The sequence below is a fragment of the Scyliorhinus torazame genome, chromosome 1 (assembly GCF_047496885.1).
Source record: "Scyliorhinus torazame isolate Kashiwa2021f chromosome 1, sScyTor2.1, whole genome shotgun sequence".
Classification (NCBI taxonomy): domain Eukaryota; kingdom Metazoa; phylum Chordata; class Chondrichthyes; order Carcharhiniformes; family Scyliorhinidae; genus Scyliorhinus; species Scyliorhinus torazame.
The window spans coordinates 425,261,765-425,276,825 of NC_092707.1; the positions used below are offsets into that span (position 1 = coordinate 425,261,765).

Below are 15,061 nucleotides of genomic sequence, written 5' to 3' on the forward strand. Positions count from 1 at the left end.
GCAGCGCATTCCAGACCCTCACCACCCTCCCAGGCAGCGCGTTCCAGACCCTCACCACCCTCCCAGGCAGCGCGTTCCAGACCCTCTCCCACCCTCCCAGGCAGCGCGTTCCAGACCCTCACCACCCTCCCAGGCAGTGCGTTCCAGACCCTCACCACCCTCCCAGGCAGCGCGTTCCAGACCCTCTCCCACCCTCCCAGGCAGCGCGTTCCAGACCCTCACCACCCTCCCAGGCAGTGCGTTCCAGACCCTCACCACCCTCCCAGGCAGTGCGTTCCAGACCCTCACCACCCTCCCAGGCAGTGCGTTCCAGACCCTCACCACCCTCCCAGACAGTGCGTTCCAGACCCTCACCACCCTCCCAGGCAGCGTATTCCAGACCCTCACCACCCTCCCAGGCAGCGCGTTCCAGACCCTCACCACCCTCCCAGGCAGCGTATTCCAGACCCTCACCACCCTCCCAGGCAGCGTATTCCAGACCCTCACCACCCTCCCAGGCAGCGCGTTCCAGACCCTCACCACCCTCCCAGGCAGCGTATTCCAGACCCTCACCACCCTCCCAGGCAGCGCGTTCCAGACCCTCACCACCCTCCCAGGCAGCGCGTTCCAGACCCTCACCACCCTCTGGGTAAAATGTTTTTCCTCAAACATCCCATAAACCTCCCGCCCCTCACCTTGAACTTGCGTCTCCTCGTAACTGACCTTTAAACTAAGGGCAACAGCTGCTCCCTATCCACCCTGTCCATGCCCCTCGGAATCTTGTCCACCTCGATCAGGTCACCCCTCGGTCTTCTCTACTCTAACGAAAACAACCCAAATCTATCCAACTCCTCATAACTGAAATGTTCCATCCCAGCGACATCCTGGTGAATCTCCTCTGCACCCCCTCCAGTGCAATCACATCCTTCCTGTAATGTGGTGACCAGAATTACACACAGTGCTCCAGCTGTGGCCTCACCAATTTTCTGTACAACTCCAACATGACCCCCCTGCTTCTGTAATCGATGCCGCGATTGATAAAGGCAAGTGCCCCATCTGCCTTTTTCACCCCCTATTAACCTGCCCGTCTGCCTTCAGAGATCTATGGACAAAACAACAAGGTCCCTTACGATCATGGCTGATCTCATCTTGGCCTTAACTCCACTTTTCTGCCTGTTCTCCATAACTTCAACCCTTTACTAATTAAAAATCTGTCCATCTCCTTAAATTTACTCAATGTCCCGTCATCCATCGAATGAATTTCACAGATTCGCAACCGTTTGAGAGAAGTCTTTTCTCCTCATCTCTGTTTTAAATCTGCTACCTCTTATCCTAAAACTGTGACCCCTCGTTCTAGAGAAAGTGTTATGGGCGAGGATTTTCAGAACCAGAAATGTATCATGGAGTTCAACCAACCCCTCCCTTTAATGGATTTGTTGCTTTTCCTTGCACACGGCTTGTTCCCTAGGTGTGGAATTACAATTATGGGTTTTTAAACGCAAAACACTGTTTATTCCATGAACTCAACTTAACATCTTAAATAAACATTGGATCTCGTAACACTCCTTACTTCAAAGATAACTCAGAAAATATTGCAACCATAAATAACCCCTTAAAATGTTCCTTCAAACTTCCAAGAGACTTAACACCTTTAAACAGTATCACATCAGGTTAAAGGATATATATATTTTCTTTAGAATGGCAGAGATATATTAGCTTGGGTGACTTCAGCTCCAGCACCTTGCTTTCTTCATGCAGCTCTCTGGAAACCCACAGACACGCCCAAGCTGCTGTCTCAAACCTGGCTTTCTCCCTTCTAAACAGATCACAGCAAACCAGAACTTCTCAAGCTGCTGTCTCAAACTGGCTTTCTACTTTTAAACTGCTCTCAGCAAAACTAGCAGGCATTTTTTAAACTGCAAAACCAAACTGCAAAATGGCTGACCTGAGCTGAGCTCCACCCACTCTATGACATCACTGTTTTCTTAAAGGTACATTGCTTAAACATCCAGTTCTTAAAGGCACTCTCGCATGAGGCAGTAGAGGTTGTTTACATGGACTTCAGTAAAGCCTTTGACAAGGTATCTCATGGTAGACTGGTACAAAAGGTGAAGTCTCACGGGATCAGAGGAGAGCTGGCAAGTTGGATACAGAACTGGCTAGGGCACAGAAGACAGGGTAGCAGTAGAGGGTGTTTTTCTGAATGGAGGGCTGTGACTAGTGGCATTCCACAGGGATCAATTCTGGGGCCTTTGTTGTTTGTGGTGTATTTAAATGATTTGGAAGAAAATGTAGCTGGTCTGATTAGTAAGTTCGCAGACAACACAAAAATTGGAGTTGCGGATAGTGAAGAGGATTGTCAGAGGATACAGCAGGATATGAACTGGTTGGAGTCTTGGGCGGAGAAATGGCAGATGGAGTTTAATCCGGACGAGTGTGGGGTAATGCACTTTGGAAGGTCCAATGCATGTAGGAATTACACAGTAAATGGTAGAACTCTTGCGAGTACTGACAGGCAGAGAGATCTGAGCATGTCCACTGATCACTGAAAGTGGCAACGCATGTGGATAAGGTGGTCAAGAAGGCATCCGGCATGCTGGCCTTCATCGGTCGCGGCATTGAGTATAAAAATTGGCAAGTCATGTTGCAGCTGTACCTTAGAATATAGAACATAGAAAAATACAGCACAGAACAGGCCCTTCGGCCCACAATGTTGTGCCGAACCTTTGTCCTAAATTAATCATAGATTATCATAGAATTTACAGTGCAGAAGGAGGCCATTCGGCCCATTGAGTCTGCACCGGCTGTTGGAAAGAGCACCCTACCCAAGGTCAACACCTCCACTCAACACTAAGGGCAATTTATCCTGGCTAATCCACCTAACCTGCCCATCTTTGGACTGTGGGAGGAAACCGGAGCACCCGGAGGAAACCCACGCACACTGGGAGGATGTGCAGACTCCGCACAGACAGTGACCCAAGCCGGAATCGAACCTGGGGCCCTGGAGCTGTGAAGCAATTGTGCTATCCACAATGCTACCGTGCTGCCCTTAAGAACAAATTAATCTACACTATATCATTCTACCGTAATCCATGAACCTATCCAATAGCTGCTTGAAGGTCCCTAATGTTTCCGACTCAACTACTTCCACAGGCAGTGCATTCCATGCCCCCACTACTCTGGGTAAAGAACCTACCTCTGACATCCCCCCTATTCTTCCACCATTCACCTTAAATTTATGTCCCCTTGTAATGGTTTGTTCCACCTGGGGAAAAAGTCTCTGACTGTCTACTCTATCTATTCCCTTGATCATCTTATAAACCTCTATCAAGTCGCCCCTCATCCTTCTCCGTTCTAATGAGAAAAGGCCTAGCACCCTCAACCTTTCCTCGTAAGACCTACTCTCCATTCCAGGCAACATGCTGGTAAATCTCCTTTGCACCTTTTCCAAAGCTTCCACATCATTCTTAAAATGAGGCGACCAGAGCTGTACACAGTACTCCAAATGTGGCCTTACCAAAGTTTTGTACAGCTGCATCATCACCTCACGGCTCTTAAATTCAATCCCTCTGTTAATGAACGCTAGCACACCATAGGCCTTCTTCACAGCTCTATCAACTTTCAAAGATGTATGAACATAGACCCCAAGATCTCTCTGCTCCTCCACATTGCCAAGAACTCTACCGTTAACCCTGTATTCCGTATTCATATTTGTCCTTCCAAAATGGACAACCTCACACTTTTCAGGGTTAAACTCCATCTGCCACTTCTCAGCCCAGCTCTGCGTCCTATCTATGTCTCTTTGCAGCCGACAACAGCCCTCCTCACTATCCACAACTCCACCAATCTTCGTATCGTCTGCAAATTTACTGACCCACCCTTCAACTCCCTCATCCAAGTCATGAATGAAAATCACAAAAAGCAGAGGACCCAGAACTGATCCCTGCGGTACGCCACTGGTAACCGGGATCCAGGCTGAATATTTGCCATCCACCACCACTCTCTGACTTCTATCGGTTCGCCAGTTCGTTATCCAACTGGCCAAATTTCCCACTATCCCATGCCTCCTTACTTTCTGCATAAGCCTACCATGGGGAACCTGATCAAATGCCTTACTAAAATCCATGTACACTACATCCACTGCTTTACCTTCATCCACATGCTTGGTCACCTCCTCAAAGAATTCAATAAGACTTGTAAGGCAAGACCTACCCCTCACAAATCCGTGCTGACTATCCCTAATCAAGCAGTTTCTTTCCAGATGCTCAGAAATCCTATCCTTCAGTACCCTTTCCATTACTTTGCCTACCACTGAAGTAAGACTAACTGGCCTGTAATTCCCAGGGTTATTCCTAGTCCCTTTTTTGAACAGGGGCACGACATTCGCCACTCTCCAATCCCCTGGTACCACCCCTGTTGACAGTGAGGACGAAACGATCATTGCCAACGACTCTGCAAATTTCATCTCTTGCTTCCCATAGAATCCTTGGATATATCCCGTCAGGCCTGGGGGACTTGTCTATCCTCAAGTTTTTCAAAATGCAAACTTCCTAACAAGTATTTCCTCGAGCTTACCAGTCTGTTTCACACTGTCCTCTCCAACGATATGGCCCCTCTCATTTGTAAATACAGAAGAAAAGTACTCGTTCAAGACCTCTCCTATCTCTTCAGACTCAATACACAATCTCCCGCTACTGTCCTTGATCGGACCTACCCTCGCTCGAGTCATTCTCATATTTCTCACATGTGTAAAAGGCCTTGGGGTTTTCCGTGATCCTACCCGCCAAAGATTGTTCATGCCCTCTCTTAGCTCTCCTAATCCCTTTCTTCAGTTCCCTCCTGGCTATCTTGTATCCCTCCAGCGCCCTGTCTGAACCTTGTTTCCTCAGCCTTACATAAGTCTCCTTTTTCCTCTTAGCAAGACACTCAACCTCTCTTGTCAAACATGGTTCCCTCACTCAACCATCTCTTCCCTGCCTGACAGGGACATACATATCAAGGACACGTAGTACCTGTTCCTTGAACAAGTTCCACATTTCACTTGTGTCCTTCCCTGACCGCCTATGTTCCCAACTTATGCACTTCAATTCTTGTCTGACAACATCGTATTTACCCTTCCCCCAATTGTAAACCTTGCCCTGTTGCACGCACCTATCCCTCTCCATTACTAAAGTGAAAGTCACAGAATTGCTGTTTGTCATTTTTATCAATGACCTAGAGGAAGGCGCAGAAGGGTGGGTGAGTAAATTTGCAGACGATACTAAAGTCGGTGGTGTTGTCGATAGTGTGGAAGGATGTAGCAGGTTACAGAGGGATATAGATAAGCTGCAGAGCTGGGCTGAGAGGTGGCAAATGGAGTTTAATGTAGAGAAGTGTGAGGTGATTCACTTTGGAAGGAATAACAGGAATGCGGAATATTTGGCTAATGGTAAAGTTCTTGAAAGTGTGGATGAGCAGAGGGATCTAGGTGTCCATGTACATAGATCCCTGAAAGTTGCCACCCAGGTTGATAGGGTTGTGAAGAAGGCCTATGGAGTGTTGGCCTTTATTGGTAGAGGGATTGAGTTCCGGAGTCGGGAGGTCATGTTGCAGCTGTACAGAACTCTGGTTCGGCCGCATTTGGAGTATTGCGTACAGTTCTGGTCACCGCATTATAGGAAGGACGTGGAGGCTTTGGAGCGGGTGCAGAGGAGATTTACCAGGATGTTGCCTGGTATGGAGGGAAAATCTTATGAGGAAAGGCTGATGGACTTGAGGTTGTTTTCGTTGGAGAGAAGAAGGTTGAGAGGAGACTTAATAGAGGCATACAAAATGATCAGGGGGTTGGATAGGGTGGACAGTGAGAGCCTTCTCCCGCGGATGGATATGGCTGGCACGAGGGGACATAACTTTAAACTGAAGGGTAATAGATATAGGACAGAGGTCAGAGGTAGGTTCTTTACGCAAAGAGTAGTGAGGCCGTGGAATGCCCTACCTGCTACAGTAGTGAACTCGCCAACATTGAGGGCATTTAAAAGTTTATTGGATAAACATATGGATGATAATGGCATAGTGTAGGTTAGATGGCTTTTGTTTCGGTGCAACATCGTGGGCCGAAGGGCCTGTACTGCGCTGTATTGTTCTATGTTCTATGTTCTAATTGTGGTCACTATCTCCAAAATGCTCCCCCACTAACAAATCTATCACTTGCCCTGGTTCATTACCAAGTACCAAATCCAATATTGCCTCCCCTCTGGTCGGACAATCTACATTCTGTGTTAGAAAAGCTTCCTGGACACACTGCACAAACACCACCCCATCCAAACTATTTGATCTAAAGAGTTTCCACTCATAGAATCATAGAAGTTTACAGCATGGAAACAGGCCCTTCGGCCCAACCAGTCCATGCCGCCCAGTTTTTACCATTAAGCTAGTCCCAGTTGCCCGCACTTGGCCCCAAGAGTCAATGTTTGGGAAGTTAAAATCACCCATGACTACTACCCTGTGACTTCTGCACCTTTCCAAAATCTGTTTTCCAATCTGTTCCTCCACATCTCTGCTACTATTGGGGGGCCGATAGAAAACTCCTAACAAGGTGACTGCTCCTTTCCTATTTCTGACTTCAACCCATACTACTTCAGGCAGATACTCCTCGAACTGCCTTTCTGTAGCTGTTATACTATCTCTAATTAACCTTAGTTAGGCCTCATTTGGAACATAGTGTTACCACACTACCAGAAGGATGTGGAGGCTTTAGAGAGGGTGCAGAAGAGATTTACCAGAATGTTGCCTGGTATGGAGGGCATTAGCTATGAGGAGCGATTGAATAAACTCGGTTTGTTCTCACTGGAACGAAGGAGGTTGACGGGCGACCTGATAGAGGTATACAAAATTATGAGGGGCATAGACAGAGTGGATAGTCAGAGGCTTTCCCCCAGGGTGGAAGAGTCAATCACTCGGGGACATAGGTTTAAGGTGCGACGGGTGAAGTTTCGAGGAGATCTGTGAGGTAAGTTTTTTTACACCAAGGGTAGTGGGTGCCTGGAACTCGCTGCCGGAGGAGGTAGTGGAAGCAGGGACGATAGGGACATTTAAGGGGCATCTTGACAAATACATGAATAGGATGGGAATAGAAGGATACGGACCCAGGAAGTGTAGAAGATTGTAGTTTAGTCGGGCAGCATAGTCGGCATGGGCTTGGAGGGCCGAAGGGCCTGTTCCTGTGCTGTACTGTTCTGTTCTTTGTTCTTTTGCTGATACATAGCCTCCTACCTTAAAAATTGGCAGTCACACATTGAGACCCTCCATTTTCAGACTTTTATTCGCCTACTTTTGTCGACAGGGAAATGGGGAATGATCTGTCTCGAGGATCTGATACATGAAATCTACTGCGTGGGAAAATTCTTCAAGGAGGCCAGCGGTTTCCTCTGGCCCTTCCGGCTGTCAGTAGCTCGACACGCAGCAAAGAACAAAGTGGGATTTCTCAATGATTTCGGAGAGATGGGGAACCGTGGAGAAGGAATCAACAAACTTATTCGGCAGCTCAATTAAAGGTATTGGGGCAGGTTCTAACTGACCTCGGGCTTGGGGCTTTAGCTGATTCGAGCACAGGAGGTTAAAGAAGCACTGACTGCCCAGATATGAACTAAGCTCAGCAACTCTGGGCAGCACAGTGGCGCAGTGGTTAGCACTGCTGCCTTACGACGCCGAGGATCCGGGTTTGACCCCGGGCCACTGTCCTTGTGGAGTTTGCACATTCTCCCCATGTCTGCATGGGTCTCACCCCCACAACCCAAAGATGTGCAGAGTAGGTGGATTGGCCACGCTAAATTGCCCCTTAATTGCAAAAAATGAATTTACGTAGAATTTACAGTGCAGAAGGAGGCCATTCAGCCCATCGAGTCTGCACCGGCTCTTGGAAAGAGCACCCTCCCCAAGGTCAACACCTCCACCCGATCCCCATAACCCAGTAACCCCACCCAACACTAAGGGCAATTTTGGACACTAAGGGCAATTTATCATGGCCAATCCACCTAACCTGCACATCTTTGGACTGTGGGAGGAAACCGGAGCACCCGGAGGAAACCCACGCGCACACTGGGAGGATGTGCGGACTCCGCACAGACAGTGACCCAAGCTGGAATCGAACCTGGGACCCTGGAGCTGTGAAGCAATTGTGCTATCCACAAGGCTACCGTGCTGCCCACTCTATTGGGTACTCTAAATTTATTTTTGGGGAATAGATAGAGTAGACAGTCAGAGACTTTTTCCCCGGGTGGAACAAACCATTACAAGGGGACATAAATTTAAAGTGGAAGATATAGGAGGGATATCAGAGGTAGGTTCTTTACCCAGAGAGTAGTGGGGGCATGGAATGCACTGCCTGTGGAAGTAGTTGAGTCGGAAACATTAGGGACCTTCAAGCAGCTATTGGATAGGTACATGGATTACAGTAGAATGATGGGGTGTAGATTTATTTGTTCTCAAGGGCAGCACGGTAGCATTTTGGATAGCACAATTGCTTCACAGCTCCAGGGTCCCAGGTTCGATTCCGGCTTGGGTCACTGTCTGTGCGGAGTCTGCACGTCCTCCCCGTGTCTGCGTGGGTTTCCTCCGGGTGCTCCGGTTTCCTCCCACAATCCAAAGATGTGCGGGTTAGGTGAATTGGCCAATGATAAATTGCCCTTAATGTCCAAATTGCCCTTGGTGTTCGGTGGAGGTGTTGCGTTTGGGTAGGGTGCTCTTTCCAAGAGCCGGTGCAGACTCAAAGGGCCGAATGGCCTCCTTCTGCACTGTAAATTCAATGATAATCTATGATTAATCTAGGACAAAGGTTCGGCACAACATCGTGGGCCGAAGGGCCTGTTCTGTGCTGTATTTTCTATGTTCTATGTTCTAAGCAACTGAAAGTAGAAAGTGATGGAGAGCCCTTATTTTTCAGATTGGTGAAAAGTGTGGGCTGATGTTTCCTGCGGGATGGAGTTGGCACTGCTACTTTTCTCATATTTATTCATGACCTGCAATTGGCTAGGTGGGCCTTCATTTTAAGATTTGTCAATGGCCCAAAAGTTGGGAATGTAGAAGACAGGAGGATGTAAGACTCGTACCAATTGAATTATTCAATGGAGTAACAGAAGGTAGATGAGGATAATGGATGTCGTCTATATAGATTTCAAGTGTTTGGCATAAAAGATGGATGGAGGCTCAGTGGGAAGGTCAATGTCAGTTTGGATATTTTTAAACATTAGCCCAAGGATAGGAAACAGCGGGTTGTGGTGAATGTTTGTCAGACTAGACGCTGGTGTTGACCAAGAGTGGTTGCATATTGGAATGCACAAACATTTCAAAATTTGATTATTACACCAAACCTGGATTTCTGACAAACAGTGAGAAAATTGATCGACTGCAACAGAACATGGATAGGAGAGTAGCTAGGCACACGTGGCAGGGAGAATTTAATATGGAATGAGGTGATGCATTTAGGTGAATGGGATAGGGAATGGTTTATAAACTTAGTGTCACTTTCCGAGAGTGTGCAGTGAAAAGAGACCTGGAATTCATCTGCAAAGATCTTGAAGTTGACAGGACTTTGCCAAGTATAAGGGATCTTGGACTTCATGAATAGAGTACAAAAGCAGAAAGGTTAGGTTGGAAGTATGGCAAGTTTCGGGAACCTTGGATAACGAGAGATATTGTGAGCCTAGTCAAAAAGGAAAAGGAAGCATTTGTCAAGACTAGGAGTCTGGGAACACACGAAGCAAGTGTGGACTACAAGGAAAGGAGAGAGAAACCTAAGCAAGGAGTCAGGAGGGCTAAAAGGGGTCACGAAAAGTCATTGGCAAATAGGGTTAAGGAAAATCCCAAGGCTTTTTCATACATATATAAAAAGCAAGAGGGTAGCCAGCGAGAGGGCTGTCCCCCTCCGGGACAGAGGAGGGAATCTGTGGAGCCAGGGGAAATGGGCAAGGTATTAAATGAGTAATCGCCAAAGAAAAGGACCTGGTGGATGATGCGTCTGGGGAAGGGTGTGTAGATAATCTGGGTCACATTGAGATCAAAAAGGAGGTATTGGGAATCTTGAAAAACATTAAGGTAGAGAGATCCCCAAGGCATGATGGGATACACCCCAGAATACTGAGGGAGGAAATTGCTGGGGCCTTGACAGAAATCTTTGTATTTTCACTGGCCACCGAAGAGGTCCTAAAGGACTGGAGAATAGCCAATGTTGTTCCTTTGTTTAAGAAGGATAGCAAGGATAATTCAGGTAATTACAGGTCATTGAGCCTTGCATCAGTGGTCGGGAAATTATTGGAGAGAATTCTTCGAGACAGGATTTACTCCCTCTTGGAAATAAGTGGACGTATTAGCAAGAGGCAGCATGGTTTTGTGAAGGGGAGGACGTGTCTCACTAATTTGACAGAGTTTGTCGAGGAAGTGATGAAGATGATTGATGAGGATAGGGCAGTGGATGTTGTCTACATGGACTTCAGTAAGGCCTTTGGCATGGTGCCTCATGGCAGACAAAAGGTAAAGTGACACGGGATCAGAGGTGAGTTGGCAAGGTGGATACAGAACTGGCTAGGTCATAGAAGACAAAGGGTAGCAGTGGAAGGGTGTATTTCTAATTGGAGGGCTGTGACTAGTGGTGTTCCACAGGGATCAGTGCTGGGACCTTTGCTGTTTGTAACATATATAAATGATTTGAAGGAAAATGTAACTGGTCTGATTAGTAAGTTTGCAGACGACACAAAGGTTGGTGGAATTGCGGATAGCGGTGAGGACTGTCAGAGGATACAGCAGGATTTAGATTGTTTGGAGACTTGGGCGGAGAGATGGCAGATGGAGTTTAATCCGGACAAATGTGAGGCAATGCATTTTGGAAGGTCTAATGCAGGTGGGAAATATACAGTGAATGGCAGAACCCTGAAGAGTATTGTTGGACAGAGGGATCTGAGTGTACAGGTACACAAGTCACTGAAAGTGGCAACTCAGGTGTAGAAGGCAACATGGTAGCACAGTGGTTAGCACAGTTGCTTCACAGCTCCAGGGTCACAGGTTCAATTTCTGGTTTGGGTCACTGTCTGTGCAGAGTCTGCACGTTCTCCCCGTGTGTGCGTGGGTTTCCTCCGGGTGCTCCAGTTTCCTCCCACAGTCCAAAGATGTGCAGGTTAAGTGGATTGGCCATGATAAATTGCCCTTGGTGTTCAAAAAGCTTGGTGGGGGATAGGGTGGAGGGGTGGGGTGCTCTTTCCAAGATCCGGTGCAGACTCGATGGGCTGAATGGTCTCCTTCTGCACTGTAAATTCTATGTAGTCAAGAAGGCATACGGCATGCTTGCCTTCATTGGCCGGGGCATTGAGTATAAGAATTGGCAAGTCATGTTGCAGCTGTATAGAACCTTAGTTAGGCCACACTTGGAGTATAGTGTTCAATTCTGGTCGCCACACTACCAGAAGGATGTGGAGGCTTTAGAGAGGGTGCAGAAGAGATTTACCAGAATGTTGCCTGGTATGGAGGGCATTAGCTATGAGGAGTGGTTGAATAAACTCGGTTTGTTCTCACTGGAACGACGGAGGTTGAGGGGCGACCTGATAGAGGTCTACAAGATTACAAGAAGGGCCTGTTCCTGTGCTGTACAGTTCTTTGTTCTTTGATTTGAGTACAGGAGCAGGGATGTCTTGCTGCAATTAAACAGGACCTTGGTGAGGCCACACCTGGAGATGGAGTTTAGCTCAGTGGGCTAGTCAGCTAGTTTATAATGCAGAACAAGGCCAGCAAGGGTTCAATTCCCGCCAGCCTCCCTGAACAGGCGCCGGATTGTGGTGACAAGGGGCTTTTCACAGTAAATACAAACTTGTGACAATAAAATATTATTATTAGGGCAGCACGGTAGCATTGTGGATAGCACAGTTACTTCACAGCTCCAGGGTCCCAGGTTCGATTCCGGCTTGGGTCACTGTATGTGTGGAGTCTGCACATCCTCCCCGTGTGTGCGTGGGTTTCCTCCGGGTGCTCCGGTTTCCTCCCACAGTCCAAAGATGTGCAGGTTAGGTGGATTGGCCACGCTAAATTGCCCTTAGTGTCCAAAATTGCCCTTGGTGTTGGGTAGGGTTACTGGGTTATGGGGATAAGGTGGAGGTGTTGACTTTGGTTAGGGTGCTCTTTCCAAGAGCTGGTGCAGACTCGATGGGCCGAATGGCCTCCTTCTGCACTGTAAATTCTATGATAACCTATGGAGTATTGTGGGCAGTTTTGGTCTTACCTGAGGAAGGATGGTCTTGCTCTCGAGGGGGTGCAGCAAATGTTTACCAGACTGATTCCTGGAATGGTGGGACTGACGTGTGAGGGGAGATTGAGTTAGTTAGGATTTTATTCACCGTAGTTTAGAAGAATGAGGGGGTATCTCATAAAAAAACCTATAAAATTCGAACAGGACTGGACAGGGTCGATGCAGGAAGGATGTTCCCGATGGTGGGGGTGTCCAGAACCAGGGGTCACAGTCTGAGGATACGGGGTAGACCATTTAGGACAGAGATGAGGAGACATTTTTTCACCCAGAGAGTGGTGAGTCTGGAATTCATTACCACAGGAAGTAGTTGAATCCAAAACATTGTATGTTTAGGAAGGAGAGTTAGATCCAGCACTTGGGGCAAAAGAGATCAAAGGATACGGGGGGAAATCGGACACAGGCAGATGACGGTGGCACGGTAGCACAGTGGTTAGCACTGTGGCTTCACAGCTCCAGGGTCCCAGGTTCGATTCCCGACTTGGGTCACTGTCTGTGCGGAGTCTGCACATTCTCCCCGTGTCTGCGTGGGTTTCCTCCGGGTGCTCCGGTTTCCTCCCACAAGTCCCGAAAGACGTGCTGTTAGCTGAATTGGACATTCTGAATTCTCCCTCTGTGTACCCGAACAGGCGCCGGAATGTGGCAACTTGGAGATTCTCACAGTAACGTCATTGCAGTGTTAATGTAAGTCTAGTTGGACATATTGTTCGAGGGATTGCCCCGAATACACTCGATCAATTCTTACCCATGGCTACCTCTTCCAATTTGATTTTCCCAATCCACATGAAGATTGAAGTCACCCATGATTAATGCACTGACCTTTTATACACCTTCATTACCTCCTGCTCTATCTGTGTTGTACAATATAGCTACTGTCAGAGGGCCTATAGACTACACCCACCTGTGTCTTCTTCCCAAAGAAATTTCTGATCCCCACCCATATGGATTCTACATCTTCTGATCCAAGATCATTTTTCTTCATAGAATTTACAGTGCAGAAGGAGGCCATTCGGCCCATCGAGTCTGCACCGGCTCTTGGAAAGAGCACCCTACCCAAGGTCAACACCTCCACCCTATCCCCATAACCCAGCAACCCCACCCAACACTAAGGGCAATTTTGGACACTAAAGGCAATTTATCACGGCCAATCCCCTAACCTGCACATCTTTGGACTGTGGGAGGAAACCGGAGCACCCGGAGGAAACCCACGCAGACACGGGGAGGATGTGCAGACTCCGCACAGACAGTGACCCAAGCCGGAATCAAACCTGGGACCCTGGAGCTGTGAAGCAATTGTGCTAACCACAGTGCTACCGTGCTGCCCTGTTTCTTGTTATCTTACTTATTCCACCTCGTTCTAACAAAGCTTGACCACCTCCCTTCCTACCTGTCCTTACAAAAAGTCACATACCCCTGAAGATTTAGTTCCCGGCTTTGATCTTCTAACCACGTCTCTGTAAGGCTATAAGGTCATACCCATTAACCTCAATTTGTGAATTTGAACGGCTTCCTGTACCCAGATGCCATGCCCACCCGGCAGCCCCACTCTCATCCAATCAAGCTGAAAGAACCTCAAACCTGTTGGACTATTGCAGAGGCTGACACACCTGCCCCTGGGTTGCCTTACCTGTCTCAGCTGCATTGCAGCCCCTTATCCCGGAGCACTTTCCAAACCAGAAGACCCTGTCCTCAGGGATACCCCCTGAAACGAAGCATTGTGATACAACTATGATGCAGTGGTCACATCAGTAATTCCATCACTATCAGCTGCTGAAAACCCTTCTCACCGTCTGTCACCCATATATCTAACATTGCTTCTCATGTGCATTTTGTTTTTTTTGCAGGTCCCAATAAATAACTGGAATCGGATTTATTTGTCTATACTATGTATAGTAAATGAAACAGACTTTTATTCAGCTTTGCAATGTAACTATCTCAATTGGAACAGAAGAACATCAGGCGACAGACACCCTGCTATTCACTGACCAAATCTCAAGAGCTCTTGGCAGGGTGCTGGGGGGTTGGGTTGGGGGTTAGTGGTTGTTGTGACATGTATCACGGATTGGGGGCGCAGGCAACAATATGGAGCGGAAGGATTTACAATCTGTTGAATTGTTGGAGTTTTGATTATATGAAATATTCATCAAAACTGATGATGGGTTTGAATGGAATTAAATATCAGTGCGCAGTTTGATAAAATCTGATATTCATTCCTAATAAATGAAGGTTGGCAATCTCCCAATTGTTCTGGAAATTACATTAATTGAGATTCTTGCTTGGATTGTTTGCAATAGTTTGTGACTCTATCATTGGCTGACACTGGGTCTTGTTTGGTTAATATTGTAAAATCCTGTTTTGGACACGATTCAGATTTTAGAACATCGAACATTACAGTGCAGTACAGGCCCTTCGGCCCTCGATGTTGCGCCGACCTGTGAAACCACTCTAAAGCCCATCGACACTATTCCCTTATCGTACATACGTCTATCCAATGACCATTTGAATGCCCTTAATGTTGGCGAGTCCACTACTGTTGCAGGCTGTGCATTCCACGCCCTTACTACTCTGTGAGTAAAGAACCTACCTCTCACATCTGTCCTATATCTATCTCCCCTCAATTTTAGATTTTTTTTTTGTTTGTGCGGTGTGACAGATATACAATAACAGAAGTGCAGATCGAATATACAGGTAAACCCACACAGGAACAGATTCCAGCCAATTATTTTGAACGATTTGTCCAGTTAGTATACTGACCATGAAACACCTCGTGGCCAGTGTTCCCTTTAAGATGTAGTTGGGTGTGGCACCTTTTGATCA

The 15,061-nt window shown here is 47.4% G+C and overlaps 1 protein-coding gene across 1 annotated transcript in view; it reads left to right on the plus strand.

Annotated features, from left to right (window-relative positions):
- The window catches only part of rpl7l1 (ribosomal protein L7-like 1), a 110,855-nt gene extending 96,373 nt beyond the window's left edge, over positions 1–14,482 (plus strand). Inside the window, exons 6-7 of the mRNA XM_072515525.1 lie at positions 7,301–7,511; positions 14,089–14,482. Of these exons, the coding sequence (XP_072371626.1) occupies positions 7,301–7,509 (209 nt within the window). The 3' untranslated portion in view covers positions 7,510–7,511; positions 14,089–14,482. The remainder of the gene's footprint in view (positions 1–7,300; positions 7,512–14,088) is intronic.
- Positions 14,483–15,061: the final 579 nt, after the last annotated feature.